Genomic DNA, 24,487 nt, shown 5'->3' on the forward strand with positions numbered 1-24,487 from the left:
CTTTTGTCAGCTCCTTGAAACTTTGAAGAGGATATTTAAAAATTTTATCCAATAATTTCAGTTCTTTTCATTAGGAGAGTGGTATAAATAACTTAACTCACCTTATCACCAGAAACAGAAGTCCTTTCCTGCACTACTGAAACAGCTTTCTCTCTAACCTTTTCTGCAATCATCTACTCTACACATAAAACATCACATGAATTTCCCTAAAACACACCTCTGCTCAAAGATTTTCAAGGGCTCCCCATCGCCTGGTGAATGAAACCCACATTCTTCAGCCTGAAATCCAAACCCCATGACAGCCTAGGCTCACTGTCACACAAGACCAATCACACGCAGCCGCTCAAGAGCCTCTGAGAGGTTGTGGGAACTATCGCTTCTCTGCTAATGCATCTTGTGCTCCGTCCAAACAGAACCGCTTGCTGTGCCCAGTATACACCATTCACTTTCCCACCACTAAACCTTTGCTTGTACGACTTGCCCTGCCTTCCAAAGAGCCGTTTTTCTGGATGACATCTTCCTATTCTGTGGAAGCCCAATGCTCCCTTCTCCAGAAAACCTCCCTGTTATCTTTACCTCCCTTTACCTCTTTTAGGTGCGGCCACAGGACTGACTGTAAGAACCCCATGAAAGCAAGCCGTGTGTTCGAGTCCTACTTCTAGCCCCACATCACCAGGGAGAGTATCTTGTCTGTAAGAGCTGTTCAAAAAATACATTGTGGATAAGTGGCTTTATCTTTTAAAAATATGACCACAGAAATAGGTCTTTTCAAAATAAAATACCAAGTGCAATGATGTGGGCTTGCCAACCTCACAGAAGGAGTGACACTGGTCATAGGAAATGATCCTAATGCCACAAGCCTAACTAATAGCTTCTGTATTCAGTGAAGCGGCTGAGTCTAAAGTGGTTTATTACAAAGTAGAAAGAAAAATAAATGAAATAATCCGGTCACATCCTAGAAAAACTGTTTTCATATTTACTCTACTGCTTAGAGTATTCTAATTTTTTAAACCCAATTTATTGAGGTGTCACTCACATACAGTAAAATTCACCTGTTTCAGGAATACAGTTCTATGAATCTTTATAAATGTATAAGGCCGAGTAGCCACCAGATACAGAACATATTCTGTTTTCTGTCCCTAAAGCCTTGCCTTTTCCACGTGGTTTAAATGGAATCACACACGTATGAAGGCTTTCAAAACTCCTGTCAGCCAGCACAACGCCACTGAGATCCGCCGTGCAGCCGCACGTGCCAGCAGTCTCCTGCACCGCCGGGCAGGGCCAGATGGGACGGGTGCACCATCTTCCCTTCTGCTCACCTGCTCAAGGACATTTGGGCTGTTCCCTTATATCGTAATTATGAACACAGCCACTAAGTACATTCATGCTCAGGTTTTTTGTGCAGATGTGTTTTCATTTCTCTTGGGAGAAAACCTAGGAGTGGAACTGATAGGTTGGAGAGTAGGTGTACGTTTAATTTTGTAAGAAATAAACTGTTTTCCAGAGTGACTGCTCAGGTTTTGCTTTCCCATCAGCAATGAGAGTTCCAGCTGCTCTGCATCCTCACCAGCATTTGATACTGCCAGGTTTTTCTTTTTTTACAGCCGTTCTCAGAGATGTGTAGTAGTAGTAGATCACTGTAGTTTTAATTTACATTTCCCTAATGACTAACAATGTTGAACATCTTTTCGTATTTATTTGCTATCCATACGCTGTATATATAAATATATATATCTCCGTATGTATCTTCCATGGTGAAGTAACTGCTCAAATCTTTTGTCCGGTAAAAAAAAATTTTTTTGTCCACTTTTAAAAGTTGTTTGTTTTCTTATTATTGATTGAAAAATCTTTGTATAATCTAAGTACCAGTCTTTTTATCAGATATGTTCTTCAAATATTTTCCATGCCTTGCTTTTCATTTTATTAACAATATCTTCCAAACAACAGAAGTTCTTGATTTGATGAAGCCTCATTTATTAATTTTTTTCATAATTTGTAGGCTTTTGGTATCCTAGGATATCTTTGCCTAAAACCAAGCAAAGACGTTCTGTGTTTTTTTCTAGAAATTTTATAGTTTTGGGTTTTACATATGGGCCCATGATCCACTTTGAGTGACTTTTCATATACAGTATTAGTAACAGTTCAAAGTTCATTCGGCTTTGAATGGCTCCCCAATTCCTCCAGCACCATTTGTTGAAAAGACTGCCCTTTCTCCATTTAAATCCCTCGGCACTCTTTTGTTTTTCTTTTTAAATTTTATTTATTTTTGGCTGCATTGGGTCTTCACTGCTGTGTGCGGGCTTTCTCTAGTTGTGGCGAGTGGGGGCTACTCTTTGTTGCCGTGCGGGGCTTCTCATTGTGGTGGCTTCTCTTGCTGCGGAGCAGGGGCTCTAGGGGCGCAGGCTCAGTAGCTGTGGCACATGGGCTTAGCTGCTCCGTGGCATGTGGGATCTTCCCGGACCAGGGCTCGAACCCGTGTCCCCTGCATTGGCAGGCGGATTCTTAACCACTGTGCCACCAGGGAAGTCCCTCCCCCGGCACTCTTAGTAAAAATTAATCAACTGTGTACACATGGGTTCATTTCTGGACTCTCTATCCTACTCCATGGATCTATGTGTCCATCCTTCTCCCAACACCACACTATCTAGTTCACTACCAACAACACCTTCATAGGAAAGACATTTCTCAGAACCCAACAGGGACGTCACTCTATTTGCCAAAGCACTGCTGACTTTGAAGCAGCTTCTCACTCAGGGCACACGCTGTCTTTAGATCTGTGACTAAACTGGAACTCAGGATGTAAATGTAAACTCCTTAATTTCAGTTGTTTATCGTTGTTTTCTATGGTGAAACACCACAGACGGGCAGGCGTGTCCTCTGGTAAGTGCCCTGCCTCCTTCTGGTCACGCGCTCAGAGGTCTCGTGGCTCTGCGTGGCTCTGCGTCTTTCCCTCTGCCCAGGTCTGGCCCCTTCCTGCTTCCCGCGCGTGGGCCTAGACACCCATAGACACACTGCCCTGCCTTGTGTCCCGTTGTGCGATGGCGCCACGTCCACACACACGGGCAAACCTGCCGCTACGGCACGTGGGCACCCTGTCCGTGGAGTTGGAGACGTGCCCTCGCACCCCCTCCCTCCTCCTGGAACCACGGTGGGGGACTTCAACACTCTCTCTCCCAGAAAGCACACGTGGAAACCATCCTCTGCACCCCTCAATGTCCTCGGTATTTTATGAAATGCAAACTAGATCAGGACTTTCTGTATCAATGGAACGGAATTTTTTTTAAGAAGCCAACGGCTACTGCAGCGTCCTGGGTCATGCATGCCACCAAAAGCGCCCAGGAGCAGGGGCAACTCACAGTCAAGGCTCCAGGTGCCACGGGTGAGGCGAGGCGCTTGTTAATGGACTGGAAGGTGGCGGCGGGGACGCCGGCGATGGTGTTCACGATCACGTTTCCGCTCACCGCGCCTGCGGGGAGAGGCCAGGAGGTAGGAGGACAGGAAAGAACGCACCTCCAATCGCGCCATCTCGCCCGTGTGACTTCTTACCCGTGGGCATGCTTGTCCCTGTGACGGATGTCTTGATGGTTCCCGCCTGCGGAAGAAAGAAAACCATTTGAATTTCAGGTCAAGCTCTGCCCCGTGTAAACACTCCAAAGCCTTCCACCTCATCAGGATCAAATCCAAACTCTTGGTCACGGTTACTCGGCCCGCAAGGCTGACTTGAGCCCCCTCTCCCCCCACCTCCTCCCACGGTGCTGAGTCCGTCCCTCGGTCACCAGGCTCCGGCCACACTGACCCTTCTGAGCCCCACGTCTGCCAAGTTCACGGCCTCTGTGCTGGCTGTTTTCCATTCTTTTCTGACTAATGTCACTTGGCCGCAGCCCAGGGGTCAGCCCTGCAGAAGGTCCCCTACTGACCGCCCACCGCTGTCCTCCTGGGCAGGCAGCAGCCCTCACGCCAGGCAGGTGCTTAGTTTCCTGAACGATGAAGCACGGAGCCGCCAAGTGCACACCGAATGCCACTGCGGCAAATGTAACAAAGAACATGGGGTGGAAATGACCCCATACGACAAGACCGTCCCGTGCCGGGCAGCAGTGCTTCCCCACGTGGGACTCCGACGTGTCACCAGGCACACGCAGAGAGGGGACGCGGCAGGGCACGGCGGCGACAGCGCAGGGTGCGTAAGATCGACACAGCGCCTTTCTTTTTTTATGCACTTTACCACCTTCCTCTCACGGGCACTGAAGACGCACACGCGCGTGCACAGCTCTGAGGGAAAGCGGGGCAGGGTCGGGAGAGGGCGGGCTGCACTAACAGTACCTGCTCTTCGAGTCTGCAGGGACAAGAGAGGGCGACCTCTCCACGCTTCACAAGACCCTAGTTCCACACCTCCCGCTCACCTCCACCTAGAAGAGTGGCCTCGTCTCCCACATCGCTGCCCAGTTAACCCAGCCCGGAGGGCGGAGCTGACCCAGCACGGGAGAGATGGGGTGAGACACGTGCTTCCTCGAGGGGGGAGACTGGGGGAGACTGGGCCGGCCTCCCACTTCCTCTGGGAGGAGGGTCCGCGGGCTGGAAGCCGCAGGACCCTGGACAGGGGCGCGCTGGAACCGACCGCTCCGTGTGCCTTCTCACCAGCACTGCAGCGCTGCCCACCGTCGTGATCGCGGGGGGCGCCTTCGGCGGGGGCGGCGGGGGCGGCGCCGGGGGCTGCGCCTGGGCCTGGGGCTGGACGGCAGGCGGCCCCGCGGGCTGCTGGCTGCCGGCCGACGGGGGCTGGGGCGGCGGCGGGGGCGGCTGCTGGGGCGGCGGCGGCTGCGGCTGTGGCGGTGGCGGTGGCGGTGGCGGCTGCGCCACGGGCGGCTGCTGCGCCTTCTGCTGGTCGGCCAGCGCCTGCGGGGCAGGAGGGAACGGAGCGTGTGGAGGAGCTGGCCCGGGGGGCCCCCGGCCCCCGGCCCCCCTCGCGGCCCTCCCGCCGCCCGCTGTACCACACACACCTTTTTCTCCTTGGCGATGCGCTCCGCCCGGAGTGATGCGACCTGAATAGGAGGCAGCGGTTTGTCGTAGTTGATTCCACTAAAGACAAAAGAAAAACGAGAAATAAATTGCAAGTTCTAAGTAGACAAACGTGCTAGAAAGCCAAAGCCCTCATTTCCCACGACGCCAGGTGCCCGGATGCCAAGGCCGGGGCCCAAGCGGCTCGGCCCTGGAGAGGAGAGGCTGCCACTCTGCCCCAGACCTCGGCGGCTCCCATTCCCTCACGACAAGGACCGCCTGCCAGAGGCGGGCCTGGGCCTGGTCCCCGCAGCAGCGGCACTCGGCACGGCGCCCGGATACCACGCGTCCCCGAACACGTGGGGCAAGAAAGCCCCTCGGCGCCGTGCTCCTCACCGCAAACCAGCCGCCCCCGCCCGCCAAAGCCAGGCCCGCCCCCGCCCGCACTGAGCGCCAGCCCTCACCCCGCGGAGAGCAGCCGGCCACCCGCCCAGCGCCGTGAGCGCCCCACAGCCCTCCGCACGCAGCCTCTCACAGAACCCTTGCTTCCAGGGGCTCCTGGGCTCCCACCCCCCGACGGTCACCTACCAGCCTTGAGTCCTGCCACGGGGAGGCTGGCTCTGCCCTCGTGCGCCGCCTCTGCATTTCAGGGCGGCCCAGGTGCCGGTGCTGCACCTGTCTGGCCCCTCTGGACACCAGCCCTCCCACGTCACGTGCCCCAGCTCGCGCAGTGCGTTCTCTCCCATTCTCTGACCTTGCCCACGTCAGTCCACTCAGCCCCCCGACCCCCTGAGGAAGTCGTGCAACCCGGCCTGCCGCCCGCATATTCGCATGCTGGCCCCCCTCACCCCGTGTCTCTCCATCACGCCTGGTGGCAAAGCCACAGCCTCAGCAGACTCCCCACTCCGCCTGCCCCAGGCCTCCACCACTGGGGGGAAATTCAATCGCTGGGCGTGGCGACGGTCCAGCCGCCCCAGCCCTTCCTGCTCCACACCCAGCTCCCTCCCGGGACACACGGCCTGGCCTCCCACCGCTTACAGACCCTGACCCTGGCCATTTCCTAGAGGCACCCCCACGGCACACGTGGCCTGCACGTGGCCAAGGCCAGCCCGGCTCCACCCGCATCCTGTCCCCCGACCTCTCCCACCGGCGCCAGACACGCAAGAACAAAACCGAGGCACCGAGACGCCCTGCAGGTCTGCACTCACCTTGCAGCCTCTCTCCAGCTCACTCTGGTCGGCCTCACACCGCCCCTGCTTCCGCCCAAACTGCGGGCCACCCCTGCGCTGCCCTGCTCCCCACTGCGGTGGTACCATCCCCAGACCTCCTCCCTCCCATCCTGCAGGCCAGCCTTCTATTCGCCCACCCTGCCCTCCATGCCCTCCCGCCCGCCCCGTTCTCCTCCGCTCGGCCAGGCTAGGTTCTGTCCCCTTCAGGACGAATCCTCGCCCTCCGTGAGGTTCACTCAGAGTCTGTCTCTCGTGCGAGAGAAACGGGAGGGCAGCACTGGGCCCGCCTCGTTCACTGCTGAACCCCGGCCCAGCGTGCTTTTCTTGTTAAGAAAACCAATTAATGAAATAATCATCAATTTGATCAATACGCACATATGGAACATGTGCTCTGCGCCTCTAGCCTCTAGAACCCCTACGTCCATGGAGCTCATGCAGACGCTGAAGGGGTCAAGTAAAAACACAAAGACGATCCGCTCCAGGAAGAAACACAGAGAGAGGCTGGGGCGCGAGTACCAACAAGGAGAAGGTGACGTGTGAGGGAGGGCCTGGTGGGGGGCCGACGGGTCCAGAGAGACAGTCCCAGACGGAGTGACCCGCAAGGCAGAGCCAGCCGCCAGGCGGAGGAGCAGGCCGTGGAGGCCAGGGTGCACGGAGCGGGCGGGCAGCGCAGGCCTTGGTCCTTGGTGCGGCCGGGAGGGGCCGGGGGCCCTCAGCAGGCACGGGCCCATGTCAGGCGTTATCTGCAAAACCTACCTGGTGACGAGGAAGGCTTGAGCCAGAGGAGCAACTGGGTTCCATCCGAACATGTGTTTTTTCCCGATATTTTATTACAAAAAGGCAAACACGCAGGAAGTTGCAGGGATTTTATAGCAAAAGTCAATGTGCCGAGCAACTCAGACCGTACAGTTCTCTTTCCCTCTGTCCGCTCTCTCACACCTACCCATCTCTCTACCCATCTACCCAGTCATTTTTCTTCCTTTGCAAAATTTCAAGGCAAGAACACTCACCCCAGGTCTTCCCTGGTGGCGCAGTGGTTGAGAATCCGCCTGCCAATGCAGGGGACACGGGTTCGAGCCCTGGTAAGGGAAGATCCCACATGCCACGGAGCAACTAAGCCCATGTGCCACAACTGCTGAACCTGTGCTCTAGAGCCCGCGAGCCACAACTTCTGAGCCCGTGAGCCACACCTACTGAAGCCCACGTGCCTAGAGCCCATGCTCCACAACAAGAGAAGCCACTGCAACGAGAAGCCCACGCACCGCAGCTAGAGAAAGCCCACGTGCAGCAACAAGACCCAACGGAGCTAAACATAAAGAAAGAAAGAAAGAAAGAAAGAAAGAACACTCACCAGCACCCCCCAACCCCGGTCAACTGGGTACATTTCTAGGGCGGGGCCGAGCAGACGTATGCCAGCTCAGAGGTGGCACAGCCGCTGTGACGCTGTCAGACTGCAGGCAGGACACCCCATCCCGTGAACGGGGACACAAGTGTGCCCGGCCCGCCTCACCTCGACACCACCCCCAGCTGATGCCGGGACACGCCATTTGCACAACAATTCACTGAACTTGTAGGGTTTAAGAAAACACTAAAATGAAATCATTTCAAATGATGAAAACCGTGTCACAAATACAGAAATACCTTTCTGCCAACACAGAAGCGTGCTTGGGGTTTTTCTGAAAGGGATTCATGCCAAGCCTGTAACACAGAGAGAGAGAGAATTACTGAAGAGAGGAAAATGCACTGAAGAAGGAAGGGAAGGCCAACGACAAACAGTGGAAACCAAGCCCCCCTGACTCCGCAGAGCCGGCGTAGGGGCACGGGACGCGTACAGAGGCTTGATGGGGGGGCTCCTCTTGCCCGCAGTCATCTTCATCAGGTCAAAGTGGCTTGTGTACAGCTGGGTGTGCGTGGCGTTCTCGTCCTGAGCGTACATCTGGCCCGTGCGCAGAGGACGGTTGTTCTTACTCTGAAACAGGATGGGGGTGGCACAGCAGGGTCAGACGCCGAGCCTGCCAACAGGGTCCCTGACTGGGAGGTCTAACGTGACATGCCCGGCTTACACAGTGAGTCCCTTCTTCCCGCCCTTCTCTCTGAGACCCAACACAGATGGAACAGCGACGACACAGCGGCCGTCGTCCACCGACCGCGAACACCCTCCCAGCCTGGGCAAGGCCTTCCCGCCCGCCCCGCCTCCAGCTCGGCAGGCAGCGGTGAGGCCGAGTGGCCGGGCTGACACAGCCAGCGGCCCGCAGCCAGCGCGCCTTCACCCTGGTCGGCCCCGGGGCACCAAGCGGCGGCTGGCCCCCAGTTTGGAGACAACTGTTTCTAGAAAATTGAAAACCGAGATTCGTTAAAGAGTGCTTATAGAAAGAAAGTTAAGTAACTTCCATGAATTAGAAACCCGGGAGCAAACTTCATCGAAGCCCAGGATGTCTGCCGCTGCCCCGCAGGCCCTGGCCCGTCCTAGGCAGGAGACGCGGTCATCGCTCCCACCCTACAACTGGGCGCCGGCCACAGGCACACGCCAGCCCGACGCCGCATGCACAGGCTTTCTGCATGGAGGCCACAGACACCCTCCAAGGACAGGCGAGGAGCTGAGAGGCAGCAAGGCGGGGACAGAGCAGACGGAGAAATGGCAAGATGCAGCTCAAGGGAGACAAGAAAAGGCAGCGCCCCGGAGACCTCCTCAGCAGCCACGCAGACTCGTGGGGCCTGGCCGCCCCACAGGTGGCCTCCTGATGACAGACACCACGTACCCGGCTGTTCTGCACTCAGAGTGTGTGACGCCCGCGGCTGGGACCAGAGTGTCTGGCGCCTGTCAAGCCGCCGCAGCGGCCAAGGCCCCGGGAAAGCACAGCGATGCAGGAAGGGGGAGGCACCGAGAGGCCCTCCTTCAGGGACGCTGAGAGCACAGAGCAGTGCCCGGCTACACACGCAAGCCGGGAGGCAGGACGAAGCGCCAGGACGGCGCCGGGCCACAGGCAGCACACAGGGTCTTGCGAATGACGCAGCAGCGCGGATGCTCTGTACCGGGCAAGATCTCGGCGCAGGGGCTCCGGCCGGCGGGAACCGGGACTGCGGCCGTGTCTGCCCCAGCCCAGGGCCGCGCCCAGCTCCCCGCGCCCCTCCCTCACCCTGGCCGAGCCGCGTGCCCCGCGGGAAGGGGGGGCCTCACCTTCCCCTCCTCCCTCGGGATGAGCACATTCTCGTAGCGGCTGCGGCACTGCTTGGAGGAGCGGTAGATGCGGCTGCAGGAGTTGACGACGTCGCTGACGAGGTCCCAGTTGGGCGTGTGGGCCGGGGACACGATCGTGAGGTTCAGCGGCAGCTCGAGGAGCTGCTTCACGGCCTGGAGGACCAATTTCAGGCGCCGCGGGTCAAGGCGCTGCGCAGCGGCGGGCTCCCCGCTCCCCAGAGGGCCCCGACGAGGCGGCCGGCCGCGCTCGAGGCCCAGGTCCCACCTGCAGCAGCGCCCAGTCCTCGCTGATGAGCCACTCCGGGTTGTCGGGAGCAGCCTCGGCGGCCGGCTTGGCGAAGGTCGGCAAAGGCTTGGCGAACTGTGTCTGCTGCTTCAGCAGGATGTTCTTCTTCTGCTCTTTCCCCTCCCGGCGAACCTTCAGCATGCCGGGCGTGGCGCGGTCAAACAGCGACCGCGGGGGCACCACGGCCTCCCCGTGACGCTGCTTCTTCTTCCTGCCTGCGGCTGCACGGAGAGGCGGCTTCAGCCAGCGGGTCGGCAGGGAAGGGGGGCAGCAGGGCCGTGGAGGAGGGTTACCGGGGCCACAGGGAGTGCCAAACCCTCTCCCGCCACAGGAACCCACCTGAGGGGTCCGTCTTGTGTCTCCGGCGCTCCTTCCTCACGTACACGGGCGGCAGCTTGGACTCCGGGATGGGAGTGGTTTCGTACATGAGACACATGACCGAGTCGATGTAGATGTCGTTGTCGTCCTGGGGGGGCGTGGGCGGCGTCCAAAGCTGCGTGCGGGAGGGAGAGCCCTGAGCCGTGTGGCCTCAGGAGCAGCCGCCCGGCAGGGCGGGAGGCGGGAGGCGGGAGACGCGCCCAGGGACACGGGGAGGCGGGCACTCACCGGCATGACCTCTGTCTGCCCGTCGGCGCCCTCACACACGAATTCCTGCAGGAGAACGGGAGCTTTTCAGGTCCACCCAGCCCTGGCTTCAAGCTGCAGCCGCCAAGCATCTACCCTGACGCCGGTTAAGCCTTGAAAACAAGCTGGCAGCGCGGCTGCGCAGAAGCCCCAGGAGGCGTGGGCGGCCCGCGCCCCTCCCGGCCCACGTACCGCGCCGCAGGCGTCCTCCCGGGTGTAGGTGAGCAGCTCCTCCTGCTCCAGCTCGCGCCGCGCCCTGGCCTCCCGCTCCCGCAGGCTCCGCGCGTTCCGGGCCTCCCACTCGCCCACGGCCGCCAGCACGGCGCCCTGGAGAGACAGCGGTTGTGCCCGTCGCCGCCCGCGCCCCCCACCCCCCGCACTGCCCCCGGCCCCCCCGGCCCGGGCCCTCCTCGTTGTTCCCAGTGCATGACCCTCTTTCGAGCACCAAGCTGCTTCAGGACCGAGGAGAACTGCACCTGCAGGTTCCTGAGGCTTCTCCCTTCCAATCAGCTTGTACACGGGTGGGTTCGGGATTATTCCTTTAATTCTAGGCAAGTCACACTTAGTTCCAACCCAGTTTAACCCGGAAGAATTTGAGATTCTCACATGTTAAGATGGTCAAAAGTTCATTCTCTTACCTCACTAGTTCTCTCCTTTTCTTGCTCAGTGGAAGTATGGAATAATTCCAGGTAATTCAAAGCGTATTTTTCAATTGGTGTGAGCTGTTCCAAGATGTATTTTTTGAACACGGTTAACAGCAAGTTCACAAGGATTTAGTTCCTCTTATAACCCCCACCAACACTTGAATCAAAACAGCGACTGTTCTTGGTCAAGATGAACAAGAAATATCTCCCAGAAGGGTCACATGTTTAAAATATTTAGGTGCCAAGAAGCAAACGAAGTAGAAAACGCCAAACCTGCCCCATGAAGTCCGCTAACTCCTCCAGCGGCGAGGGCTCCTCGTCCCACCGGGAACCGTCTGGGGGCCGAGACCCGGGCGCCAACTCCTCTGCCGGCTCGTGCGTGTCCTCCTCCTCCAGACGCTCGATGCTCCTGAGGGCCTGCGGGAAGTGTGCCCTTAGTGGACGTGACTCGGGTGCGCTTTGAGCACTTGAATTGAGGGGTACGGCCCACACAGCCGACTACATGCCCACACCGTACCGAGCCTCCCACGGTGACGCCTGCTCTCCTCGGCCCCCCCTCGCACGCCTGAGACGACGGCGCCGCGGGCACAGGGAAGACGGGCACGCCCTCGAGGAGAGCCACAGGCACGCAGGCGGACACGCACAGCCCGGCCCCCAGACTCAGAGAACCGAGCAGGACGGGGTGTCTGGCTCCATCTCACGGCCACCCGCCACCCGCCCCGGTCCTGACCGTGAGAACAATGCTTCGTCGTGCGCGAGATACAGGCCGTGGTCCGTGGTGAAGACAGAAACCAAGCCCCCAGAAAGCGTGCTGCAGACGGCGACAGACACGTAAGGGTCAGTGTCACCACAGTTCAAGAAAGGCCCATTAGACTAGCAGATGCCGCGTGCGCCTCTCCCAACACCCGACAGCCAGGGGCTGGCAAATTTAGACACACGTGCTCACATCGGGGCCGGGGTTGGGGGGACCACGCAGCTGAGAGGATGTCAGTTAAGAACCGGAACCTCTTTCCAGGGCAATCGGGCAACATCTGCAAAGTTTAAAATGTAACCCTGCCTCACACGATACCCAGAAAGTAGTTCCAGACAGACCGTACGTCTAAGTATGAAGAACAAAACACTGAAACACGTAGAAGAAAATAAAGAAGAACCTCTCGTAGAACGCAAAAGCACCAACCACGCGATGGAGATGGTCTGCTGGGTGGCACTAAGACCAAGAATTTCTGCTCGCTGAAAGACGGCATTAAAAAAGGCGAACCACAGGTTGGGAGAAGACATTTCACATGTACCCCACAAAGGCCTCGCATCCAGAATACAGAGGAAAAGCCAACAAGCCATTAAGGAAAAAAGACAATCCGGTTAAAAAAAAATAGGAAAAAGACACGAACGAGCACTTCGTAAAAAAGTATCCAGGCTGCCAATGAACACAAAGCTCACCAGCCAAGAGCAAACTGCAATTCAACCCGAGACGTGCCCACACTGTCCCCCACGCCTGTACCTCTGAACTGGCCCCCAGTCCAGTGTCAGCGTAGAGCCAGGTGATGGTCCTAACCTGCAGGTCCGCGGGCAACCCGTCTCCATCGCCCTCGTCCCCCGGCCACACCTGACCCCCACTGTCCGGACCCGGCGGTGCTGCCCTCCGGCCCTAACGCTCCTCCTGGACACCGCACGGCACACCATCTCCGCAGGGTGAGGGCGTGTCACCTCTCCTGTCACTAGAATAGAAGCTGTGTGGAGGGCGAGAGTTCTTTCTCTCAACGCTATACCCCTTCTGCCTACAGCAGTGCCCAACTCACAGTAAGATGTTCAGCCAGAACACTTCAAAGAACCTGTGTGTTGAAACACCACACTGTGCCAACATCTCAGAGACGCACTGAGAAAGAACAGCAAGGGTGTGTAACACACTCAAATCCCTCAAACACACGTGCCTTCAGGCCTCACGTTTCTTCCAGGATCCACGTAAGATACGTATTTTAAAAATTTATTTATTATTTATTTATTTTTGGCTGCGTTGGGTCTTCACTGCTGCACGCGGGTTTTCTCTAGTTGCGGCGAGCGGGGGCTACTCTTCGTTGCAGTGCGCGGGCTCCTTATTGCAGTGGCTCCTCTTGTTGCAGAGCGCGGACTCTAGGCGCACGGGCTTCAGTAGTTGTGGCACGTGGGCTCAGCAGTTGTGGCTCACAGGCTTCAGTAGTTGCGGCACGTGGGCTCAGTAGTTGCGGCACGCAGGCTCAGCTGCTCCGCAGCATGTGGGATCCTCCCGGACCAGGGCTGGAACCCGGGTCCCCCACACTGGCAGGCGAGTTCTAGGCCACTGCGCCACCAGGGACACCCCATAAGACTTTTAATAATGGTTGAGTGGTCACCTCCAGGACAGGTAACCTACTGTTTCCCTATTATCATTTCTGTTATGAGGTTTCTACAATCATTTCTGTTATGAGGTTTAGGTCATGCTGTTTGACGTTTTTTTTTTTTTTAAAAAAACAAACCTGATGCAGGTTTGTTATCTAAAAGAAAACGGTACATCTATCTGTCCCTCCTGATACCGAAACAGCTGTAAGGTATTTCTGTGCAAGCGGCATTATACACAGACAACTCCTGGAAGAAAACGTGAGAGAGAGCGGACAGCGGTTGTCTCTGAGAGGGCAGTGAGGGCCTGGTGCAGAACATTTACTTCTCCTTATAAATTCTTGAAGGTTTTTACCACATGCATTTCTCACTTCTCAATCACTGGACGGTCAAGCTCCAAACACAGGGGAGGAGGTGTCCCGCAGCCAAAGGCCCCCAGGAGGCAGGACGGGAGCAGGGCCTCGGGGGGGAAGCGAGGGGCCTGACAGGCAAGCGTGTGCCAGGCCTGCCCAGCAGCACTGCCCCAGAGCAGCAGCACGCGAGCCAAGCGCGCAGTCTGCAATCTCGAGTGTCCAGGCCGGAAACGCAGGAGGCAAGATTTCAGTTAGAATCCAAGGCACCATCACCTCAGCGGGTAAGCAACGCAGGAAGGCTGAGTGAGACAGCTGCTGTTCTTTTTGGTTCTGTCCTGAGTGGGACGCGTATCTCACACTCACGCCGGGGTTCCCTGCAGAGCGGGGCGTCCTCCCCAGCAACGCTGTGACAGAGGAGGTGCTGACACAGCAGGGTCGAGGGGTCGGGGCACAGAGTCACACAGGACGGCGAGGGGTGGCCCGAGAAGCGTGGGTGAAAACGGCGACGGTGGCAGGGTGGGCAGCAGGCACGCGAGGCCCACACCGCTCTCTCGCGCGTCCTTCGCCTCTTTTTACAGCGAAAATCCCCCAAACCCAAAGCAGGGAGGGAGGGGCTGACAGTCAGGCTCGAGCGACTGGAGCCTGGGGAGGGGGCAGCGGTGCCGCAGAAGCAGCGGGCAGACCCAAAGCTCCGGACCCGACGCTGCAGGCCGGCGCCGGCCACCCTCACCTCTATGAAAGGTCTGGCAATTTTGGGTGCGATGGTTTCTGTGACAGAAGGTTCCTGAGAAAGGACGACAAACTCCTCGGCTTTCACTGGGAAGCCAGTGTCATCCATGGGTGGATAAACCTCAAACAGCTCCTGGATCGTCCGCTGAAACAAAAACGAGTACCACTGAGCTTGAGACCTCCGCGCGCGGAACACCGCCAGCGGCCGCCCCCTCGACCGTGACACCCGCCCGGCTCCCGTCACCGTGTGGCAACCCCGCCCCCGGCCCCAGGCCTCCTCGTGGACGAAGGTACCTGCGTGAGGAACGCCATGGAGTAGTCGTTTCCCTGCGCAGCCACTTCTCGGATCAAATCTTTGGTTCCATTTTTCAACAACTTCTCTTCAATAGAATTGCCGCTCACGAGCCTACAAACCAAATACGCGACAGCTAAGTCCCCGGGAGCCCAGGACAGCACGAGTGCCACGGTGCCTGGACCACCCGGCAGAACGGCGCCTGCGTGGCGTGGCTTGTGAGCCCCACTCTGCGCTGCTTCCTTCCTTCGTGTGGTGCCCAGAGGTGACCATGCCTGTCCCGCCTCCCACATGGCAGGAGGGCGGGCCCCGGAGGCCCGCAGGCCACCCACGCTGGCCGTCCACGTACCCCACCGGCCTCCGCCTGGAAGGGCCCCCGGGGGCCTCCGGGCCCTCGAGCCCCGTCTCCTTCAGTGCTGACGGTGGCGGGCGGGCGCCCCCGCGTCACTGTGCACCTCTCTGCACTGCGCCCCCAAACGAACCCGTGTCCAGTGGCTGCGGCCCAAGGATGCGCGTCCCCTGGCTCCTGCTTTGTGCCCCCGGAAAGCTGCAGTGACCACTCCCACGCCCATGATCAGCGCTTTCACTAAAAAACGATGTTAAACTTTACTAGCGCTTTGGGGAAACTTCACAGTTTTATGAACCAGGTCTTCCTGTCTAAGAACAGAGCACATCCTCCCGCTGGGGACATCTCTCAGCTTATGCCCTTTCACGATTTTACACTCTACTTCCTACACATCCAGCACCTTTACTGCTAAGGTCATTCCTGAGAGTTTATAGATTGTGGCTCCTGAGAATAAAACGTTTTCCCCATTTCTAGCTAGTAACTGCTAAAGGGCCAATGATAAGGAAGGGATTACACAATGAAACATTATTCATTTATATAAACAATGTACCAAATTTATATTTATTAACACAGAAACACACTCATAATATACTGTTAAAAGAAAACGGGATTACGCAGTAAGACTGCTGGCATGAGCCATCTAAACAACTCAGGGAAATGTCTGGAAAGACACACACCCAACTGCTACTAACCGCAGTCTGGGCAGGGTACTTATTTTCTCCACGTGCTTCCCTTCTGTTTTGTTTTCTTTTTCTTTTTCTTTTCAATGAACAAGCGATACATTTATAATCAGGAAAAAATTAAAGTTATTTAAACACAGTGTATGGATGACAACGTCTTGATGGAAACGGCGAGGGTTATGCGTGTGGGCTGGGGTCCCCGTCCCAGGCTGGCCGCCAGGGACCGCACCCTCGGTGCCGATCCCGCCCAGAGGTGGCAGGAGCGCAGGGGAAGGGGCGCGGCGCGCGCCTGGCACACTCGGGCACCAGACGGGCAGCCAGCGGGGCCGAGTGCTGCCGCGCCCTCCCAGTCAGCACTCCCAGGGCCCAGAAACAACGGCAGCGCCTTCTCTGCTTTCCTCAGCTGCATGTGGTTGGCCGCTTATAAGATGTAAATGCTTCCAATAGGGAATTTACAAATTGCTAACAGTAAGTTATGACAATTTATATCTGAAAATACTTGAAACAGCCTAGAACATGAAGCGCCCTCTTAAGGGTCAGGGACTGCAGGAGAAATACACGTACACGTCGGAAGGACAGCAGTAATGTCTCAGCAGCACGACCCAGCCACCGCTGCAAACAAACTCAGTTACGTCCCAGGCAGATGCTGAGTATAAAGAAAGAACAGACAGGACGGCAGGAACGTGAGCCTGCCTGAAGGCAAGTAAACAGAACGTGGCGGAAGCTTCTGCAGTGCGCTGCAGCCCCGGCCCGGCCGCCGCCTCACCTGTATATGTGCACGTCCTTGCGCCGCCCGATCCGGTCGCACCACTCCTGGGCCTTGGCGTCCATCACCGGGTTGAGGTCGTGGTCGTAGAACACCACCGCGTCTGCCTCCACCAGGCTCACGCCCGTGGCACGGCTGTGTGTGGAAAGGAGGGCACAGAAGACCCGCCGGTCCCGGTTGAAACTCCTCATCAGGTCCTGAGGTGAAATAAAACCCCGAGTTAGCATTCCTGCCAAACAACAGGAAACCTCTGACGTGTTCTGCTACTTATCAGTTAGAAATTATTCCATAACAAAACTGTTCGGTTTGCGTTTCCTTTGACGCAAGCTCCGTGTTCCAATTACACTGGACTTTAGCATTTTATTCTGGCTCTTCGGGCATGTGTGGCATCTCTCACTTACTGGTTGCCAACGCCTCTACCCTGTTTAAGCGTCGCCAGTCAGCAGGGACAGAAAGGAAAGTGTCCGACCCCACCCGACCTGTGCTGTCAGCTCCACGAGTGGGCCCCACAGGACGGCAGTCTCCCTGGGGAGGGATGCGTGCTCGTTCATGTACCCTCCGGCAATGCCAGGCGCTTTACAGCAAAAGCCCCTGGAGTAAGGCCGAGGGAGCAGCCGTCGGCCTCCCCACTCCCGCAGGGCCGCCAGCTGAAGTGGCCTCATTCCCACTTCTCTCCTGCAATGACTTCAGTGCCCAAACAGGCCTTAGCAGGTGTGATCTGCCCTCTTCCTTCAAGAAATTCTCTATATAATTTGTTACATCACTCCGGACAGAACCTGTTACTAAGACTGTGGTGTACTCCTTCCAGGCCTTCTCAGCATGGGGATGGCTGCCTGTGCTGGACGGCATGAAGTGGGTAATGCGATACACAGGCCAGCAGCTTGTCTGCACTTGGGAACGCTCTGCCTTGATACTAAAACCTGTCCTGAAACGCCGCTGAAGATGGCTTCCTAGTTCACGCCGCGGGACACTCGGGACAGGGCCGAGCCCTGCGGCGCGCAGACCACTGCTGACCTGTTCCCCTACTCCTGGACTGGGGCTTCGCCCCCGACTGGGGCTTATCACAGACATCTCCACCATCAACAACTGGGCATGTGCATCTTTGAGTGCCGCTGAAGGAGACAGCCCTAGATGCACAATTAGCAGGTCAGCTGCATACCCTTTTTCAGGCTCACAACCCACACTGTCAGCTCGCCTTCTAGAAAGTTGTGCTAATTTGCGCCCCACCAGCAGCACACGAGAAAGCTGCTCTCACTGTGCCTGATGGAATCAAGCTACCCTTAGCTAACCTGACAGGTAAAGAACGGGCATGTTATTTTAACCTGTAATTCTTTAACCGGAGATCAGTCTGGAGAACTTCCCTGTTTTCACGTGGCTGCCTCCCGAAGGACACCCATCTCCTCCTTGTAAGGACTGCAGGTCACCAATTTTGATTCTGAGACATCTAGCCGACTGCATTTCCCAAGTAACAGGACTTACGAAAAAATATCAAAGGATGGAGCTAAAGTCCAAAGACATTAAGAAGTTCTTCCCCTTGTTTAGAAAGCAAGACAACACTGAGTTTGCACAGCTCTGAGAAACCAGGTTAGAAACTGGCGATCAAAGTTAACCCAACTGAGTCATAAACGATAACAAAAGAAATGATTTCTTTCCTACCTGCCGTTGTTCACTGTTGGCGTTTTCGTCAATTCTTATATAGGTGAGATAATGGAAGTTCAAGAACATTTCTAAAATGTCTAACATGAGAACCATCTGCGATAAAATCAGCACTCGACGTCCTTCAGATTTCAACTTCTGAAGTAAGATAGCTAATGCTTCCAGCTTTCCTATGAAATGAGTAACATCAAGAGCATCTCATAATCCAAAGCAAGTGAATCCGACACAGTCAGCAGTACAGACGGGATGCCTCGTACCTGAGTCAAACTGGACCAGTCTCAGCTCGGGAAACCGCAGTGAGCACAGAGCCGTCACCCGCTGCAGCTGCTGGGCAAAGGGCGCCATGTGCTCCCGCAGGCGGTGTCTGAAGAGCCTCATCTTGTGGCTGTAGCGGGAGGGTGGCCTTGCCACCCACAAGCACGGGGGCGCGGCCACCACCGGCGGGATCACGCACACCACCCTGAGAAGCAGAAAGCACACGTGTCACAGGCGGCGCACCCGGGGCGTCTCCACCGAGCGGCCCCTCTGTCTCAGGCAGCGAAGGCTCGAGAAGGAAGAGGGCAGAACCACCTGGCAGTCGGGAGTCACCAGAGCAGCCACAGTGCCTAGCTCCAGTCACCGGGCTGCTGGACCACACTATCACAGCAACCACGGGGGTGGGTCCCGACCAGTCCCAGCCAGTGAGGGCTACCCAGATCAAAATGAACAGCGCAGGGCACCCCCCAGGGCAGAGGGATGGGTGCAGAGGCAGCCTGCCGTCTTCTGACGGGAATTCTGGAATGCAGGCACTCTGTCTCCTGGACGGTCTAGGGGAGGATGTGAGCCCTGAAGCTGCTACAGCCACTGTGCCACCAGGAAGGCAGCCAGACTTGGGAGGAGGGGCCCCGCAGAGAGCAGCACCATGACGACTCAGATGAGCCATTACAGCCAACCTGACACCCACCTCCCAACCTGCAGACACCACCTGCTACAGAAAAGCCCTTGTTCTGGGACTCAGCACAAGCTGGGCTTGCATGATGACTTGCTACCAACTACATGCAAACTACAAAACCACTTATGACCAAAGCTCTGATCAATGAAATCAAAGAAGCACTAAATAAATGGAGAGATATTCCATGTTCATGGACAGGAAGATCCAATACTGTCAAGATGTCAGTTCTTCCCGACTTGATTTAGACATTCAATGCCATCCCAGCCAGCTATTCTGTAGATACCAACAGACTGAATCTAAAATTTATATGGAGAAGCAACTGCCCAGAAGAGCCAACACAACACTGAATAAGAAAAAGGTGGAGGACTGGCGCTACCTGACTTCAAGACTTACTAGAAAGTTACAGAATCAACAGCGTGATGCTGGCAAGAGAACAGACAAACAGATCAATGGAACAGAACAGAAAGCCCAGAAAGAGATTCTCATAAATACAGTCAACTGACCTTTGGCGAAGGAACAAAGGTAACACAAGGGAGCAAAGACAGTCTTTTCAACAAATAGTGCTAGAAGGCTTCCCTGGTGGTGCAGTGGTTAAGAATCCGCCTGCCAATGCAGGGGACACAGGTTCGAGCCCTGGTCCGGGAAGATCCCACATGCCGCAGAGCAACTAAGCCCGTGCGCCACAACTACTGAGCCTGCGCTCAAGAGCCTGTGAGCCACAACTACTGAGCCCGTGTGCCACAACTACTGAAGCCCATGTGCCTAGAGCCTGTGCTCCGCAACAAGAGAAGCCACTGCAATGAGAAGCCTGCACACCGCAACGAGGAGTAGCCCCCACTCGCCGCAACCAGAGAAAGCCCACGCGCAGCAACGAAGACCCAATGCAGCCAAAAATTTAAAAAGTAAATAAAATAAACTTATTAAAAAAACCCAAAAAACAAATAGTGCTATAACTACTGGACATCCACGTGCAAAAAAAACGAATCTAAAAGGGACAACCAGACACTATGTCTTCCTAATGGCAGTACACAGTAACACCTGTTCTTCAAAAAAACAAAAAACAAAAAATAAAAAGCCCACAAAATAACAACAAATAAACCTGAAGTTGATCAAGCCTCTGGATCTAACGAACAGTTTACAGACAATACAGGGAACAAAGCAGCATGTTAAATTACACCTTGAGGGATCAATCAGCAAATCCAGACTGTGGGAAATTCTACATGGCAAACCACCAGGTTTTCTCAACAAATAAATTACAAGGAAAAAAACGGAGAAACAGACATAGAACCTACAGATTAAAAGACACATAAGAGATATGAATTGACGGCTGTATATCTACCTCATTGTGACTCTGGTTTGAGATATAAAAAAATACTTATGAAATAATCAGAAATGTGAATATGGATAGACATTTGATGATATCACAAAACATCTGCTCTGTGAAAGACAGTCAGGAGAGTGAAAAGACAATCCACAGACTAGAAGAAACTATTTGCCAAAAACATAACTGCTAAAGAACTGTTATCCAAGGACTTCCCTGGTGGCGCAGTGGTTAAGAATCTGCCTGTCAATGCATGGGACGTGGGTTCAAGCCCTGGTCCGGGAAGATCCCACACGCCGCAGAGCAACTAAGCCCGTACACCACAACTACTGAGCCTGAGCTCTAGAGCCCGCACGCCACAACTACTGAGCCCGCCCGCCACAACTACTGAGCCCGTGCGCCTAGAGCCCGTGCTCCACAACAAGAGAAGCCACTGCAATGAGAAGCCCGCGCACCGCAACAAAGAGTAGCCCCCACTCGCCGCAACTAGAGAAAGCCCGTGCGTGCAACGAAGACCCGACACAGCCAAAATAAATAAATAAATAAATAAATATTAAAAAAAAAAAAGAACTGTTATCCAAAATACACAAAGAACTCTTAAAATGCAACAATAAGAAAACAAACGACCTGTTTTAAAAATGGGCCGAAGACCTTAAGAGACGTGTTAGCAGAGGTAGACAGACGACAAATAAGGACGGGAAAAGATGCTCAGCGTACGCATCATCAGGGAAGCGCACACTGAAACAATGAGGTACCACTACACGCCTATTAACACAGCCAAAATCCAGACTGCTGACAGCAGCAGTTGCTGGTGGGGATGTGGAGCAACAGGAACTCCCATTCAGCGCTGGTGGGGATGCAAAATGGTGCAGCCACTTTCAAAGACAGTTCGGCCGTTTCTAACAAAACGAAACATTCTCCTACCGTATGATCTGGTAATCACGCTCCTTGGTATTCGCCCAAATGAATTAAAAACCATGTCCACACAAAAACCTACACATGGATGTTTATAGCAGCTTTATTCATAATTGCCAAATCTTAGAAGCAACCACGTTGCCCTTCAGTAGGTGAACGTTTTTAAACAAACTGTGGTGCTTCCAGATAATGGAATATTTATTCAAGGCTAAAAAGAAATGAGCTATCAAGCCATGAAGAGACAAGGAGAAACCTTAAGTGCACATTCCTACGTGAAAGAAGCCATCTGAAAAGGCTGCCTACTCTATGTCCCAACTATCTGACATTCTGGAAAAGCAAAACTAGGGAGACAGTGAAAAGATAAGTGGTTGCCCGGGTTCCGGGGCGGGGCTGGGGGAGAGAGGGACGAATAGGCAGAGCACAGCGGGGTTTCGGGGCAGTGAAACTACTCTGCATGATCCTCTAACGGCGGGGGCGTGCCATTGTACACTTGTGCGAGCCCACAGAACACCCAAGGCCAAAAGCAAACCCCCCCCCCCCGCGCACCGCGGACCCTGGGCGCTGACGATGAATCACTGGAGGCGCGTGGGCTGTAACGAGTGCGCTCCTCTGGCGCGGGGCGCTGACGGTGGGGGCAGCTGTGGGAAGGCGGGAACCCTGCGCGCCTTCCCCTCGATTTTGCTGTGAACCCGAGACTGCTCTAACAAACAGCCTTGGTCTTAAAAAGTCATCTGTAACGTCAGAGGAAAAGGAGGAAAGGAAGACAAGTCAGCATCCGAAGCAAGACGAGTGCATGGAGGGCGGCAACCTCCCTACACAGAGAACGCAGGAAAGAGCTGCGCGTGGAGGCGGCTCCCAGTTCCGTCATTTCCATTATTGCTGTTCCTGATCTGAGAGGCCTAAAGTGGACACACCCTGAAAGCCGAGCCAGGGCAAACAAAACAGAAGGGAGAGAAAATACCCTCAGGCTGAACCTAAAAATCAGGCCAAAGCAGTGAATGAAGCTGCAAGCAGGGCCTGACACTCTACATGGGGCAAAGAGAGACCATGACCTGGGTCTGGCGGGGGAGGGGCTGATACGGCAGGTGGGCCCCAACAGCGTCTGGGCTTCTGTTTCTCTCTCTCTCTCTCTTTTCTTGGCCTTACCGAGCGGCATGCAAAAGTTCCCGGACCATGGATCAAACCCACGTCCCCTGCAGCAGAAGCGCGGAATCTTAACCCCTGGACTCTTAAACACGTTTCTCATCATGCAATGGTAAATCATTCCTGTGGTTTCTTAATAAAATATTGCTACTGGGCTTCCCTGGTGGCGCGGTGGTTAAGAACCCATCTGCCAATGCAAGGGACACGGGTTCGAGCCCTGGTCCGGGAAGATCTCACATGCCGCGGAGCAACTAAGACCGTGCGCCGCAACTACCGAGACTGTGCTCTAGAGCCCGCAAGCCACAACTACTGAGCCCACGTGCCACAACTACTGAAGCCTGCACGCCTAGAGCCCATGGTCCACAACAAGAGAAGCCACCGTGCTGAGAAGCCTGCACACCAAAATAAATGAGAAGCCAAAAATAAATAAATAAATAAATTTAAAAATAATAATTTTTTTTTCTTTTTTTTTTTTGGCTGCGTTGGGTCTTCGTTGCTGCATGCAGGCTTTCTCTAGTTGCAGCGAGCGGGAGCTACTCTTTGTTGTGGTGCACAGGCTTCTCATTGCGGTGGCTTCTCTTGTTGCAGAGCACGGGTTCTAGGCGCACGCGGGCTTCAGTAGTTGTGGCACGCGGGCTCAGTAGTTGTGGCTCGCGGGCTCTAGAGCACAGGCTCAGTAGCTCTGTGGCATGTGGGATCTTCCCGGACCGGGGCCCGAACCCGTGTCCCCTGCATTGGCAAGCGGATTCTTAACCACTGCGCCGCCAGGGAAGTCCCTAAAATATTATTTTAAAAGAGCAAAATGGAGAAAGCGGTCTACAACACAATGGTCTGGCCCCCAGCCCTGAATGAGCGCGGTGCTGTGCTCTGCACACAGGCCCAGGCAAGTGGGGTACAGAACTGACCCGCAGGAAGGGGCACACAGGCTCCCGGAGGGTGGAGAGGCCATCTGGTGCCAAAGCTGAAGACTCTGAAACAGATTTGGGACAGACTCCAAGGGACAACCCGGGGAGAAACTCAGAGGAATGAGATGAGTGTCCACAGAACAACAAAAGCTGCTTGGGTGCGACACAGCGACCGAGTAAAGAACGCTTACAGCACGCTACCTTACCTGTCCATGACGTCCTGGAGGGATTCCTGACGTTGAGTCAGCGACAAAATCAGGTCCCTGTGACTTGTCGAGGGTGGCGTGTACCGGCTCGTGGGCCCAGCCCCCTTCCCATGACCTCCGTCAGGAGCCCCGAGCCAAGGCACCTGCCCTCTGCCGGGCAGGGAACAAACCCCCAACAGGTCTCTGCCGTAGACGGGGGTGCGAGAGCAGCGCCGTTCGTTGACAAGATAAATCTGGTCCAGCCGCTCTTTCAAAAGTCTGGTCTTTTCCTCCTTCATCAAAAACAGGGATGAAAATGGTTACTGAGAAACAGCACGGCCAGTTCCCAGCCTCACCGAGCCCCGTGCGTCCCTCACGCACGGTGACCGGCTGCAGAGCACGCGTAGACGTGCGGGGCCTGGCTCCACGGGAAACAGGGACAGAAAAGAGAGCACAGCAAATGGGCGCCGTTTTCTCGGCCAACGTGTAAAGTATTTCTTGAGACACAGTGAGCGTTTCTAATGCCTGGAAGACCAGCAGAAGAATACAAAAAAATGTGAAAGGTGATTTTTGCAATCCTAAAGCCTGGTTTCATTTCTTTTAGTAGGAAAAGCGTCTTTAAGATCAAAATTCTGTAATTTAGAGAGACAGTGTGTTTTTAGCAGCAAATAAACTGATGCCGCCTCGCAGAAGCGGTTAAGTATCACAACCCTCCCGGGTGACAAGCAGCTCCTGAGAACGACTTCCGTGCATGCAGGGGTGGCGCTGGCACCGTGTGCTGGGGTCTGCTGCCCCGTACCTGGGTCGGCCCGGCGACGGGAGAGGCTGGCTTGGAGGCCACTCCAGGTTCTCCTGCGGCCAGGGGACTGACTGCCACTCGGCCGGGCACACCCACTACAAAGGCAAAAACGAAGGGTTGGCACACAAAGCTACCGGCAC

At 55.5% G+C, this 24,487-nt stretch overlaps 1 protein-coding gene and 1 non-coding gene across 17 annotated transcripts in view; both read right to left on the reverse strand.

Moving 5' to 3' along the window:
- Positions 1–24,487, reverse strand: part of EP400 (E1A binding protein p400) — a 111,782-nt gene that overhangs the window by 16,070 nt on the left and 71,225 nt on the right. For all 16 annotated transcript variants that reach the window (XM_036874515.1, XM_036874525.1, XM_036874521.1 and 13 more), the window contains 20 exons: positions 24,348–24,442; positions 23,570–23,841; positions 18,406–18,608; positions 18,149–18,318; positions 16,493–16,689; positions 14,703–14,814; positions 14,410–14,553; positions 11,251–11,394; positions 10,972–11,055; positions 10,526–10,660; positions 10,316–10,360; positions 10,049–10,202; positions 9,689–9,930; positions 9,403–9,576; positions 8,057–8,193; positions 7,866–7,922; positions 4,998–5,076; positions 4,636–4,893; positions 3,547–3,592; positions 3,357–3,466 (listed from right to left, as the gene is read on the reverse strand). In XM_036874515.1, coding sequence (XP_036730410.1) covers positions 3,357–3,466; positions 3,547–3,592; positions 4,636–4,893; positions 4,998–5,076; positions 7,866–7,922; positions 8,057–8,193; positions 9,403–9,576; positions 9,689–9,930; positions 10,049–10,202; positions 10,316–10,360; positions 10,526–10,660; positions 10,972–11,055; positions 11,251–11,394; positions 14,410–14,553; positions 14,703–14,814; positions 16,493–16,689; positions 18,149–18,318; positions 18,406–18,608; positions 23,570–23,841; positions 24,348–24,442 — 2,858 coding nt within the window. The remainder of the gene's footprint in view (positions 1–3,356; positions 3,467–3,546; positions 3,593–4,635; positions 4,894–4,997; positions 5,077–7,865; positions 7,923–8,056; positions 8,194–9,402; positions 9,577–9,688; positions 9,931–10,048; positions 10,203–10,315; positions 10,361–10,525; positions 10,661–10,971; positions 11,056–11,250; positions 11,395–14,409; positions 14,554–14,702; positions 14,815–16,492; positions 16,690–18,148; positions 18,319–18,405; positions 18,609–23,569; positions 23,842–24,347; positions 24,443–24,487) is intronic.
- Positions 16,976–17,103, reverse strand: LOC118880408. The gene has a single exon (XR_005016284.1). It is a non-coding gene; the product is annotated as a small nucleolar RNA SNORA49 (small nucleolar RNA).

Source organism: Balaenoptera musculus, chromosome 14 (genome assembly GCF_009873245.2).
Source record: "Balaenoptera musculus isolate JJ_BM4_2016_0621 chromosome 14, mBalMus1.pri.v3, whole genome shotgun sequence".
NCBI classification, from domain to species: Eukaryota; Metazoa; Chordata; class Mammalia; order Artiodactyla; family Balaenopteridae; genus Balaenoptera; species Balaenoptera musculus.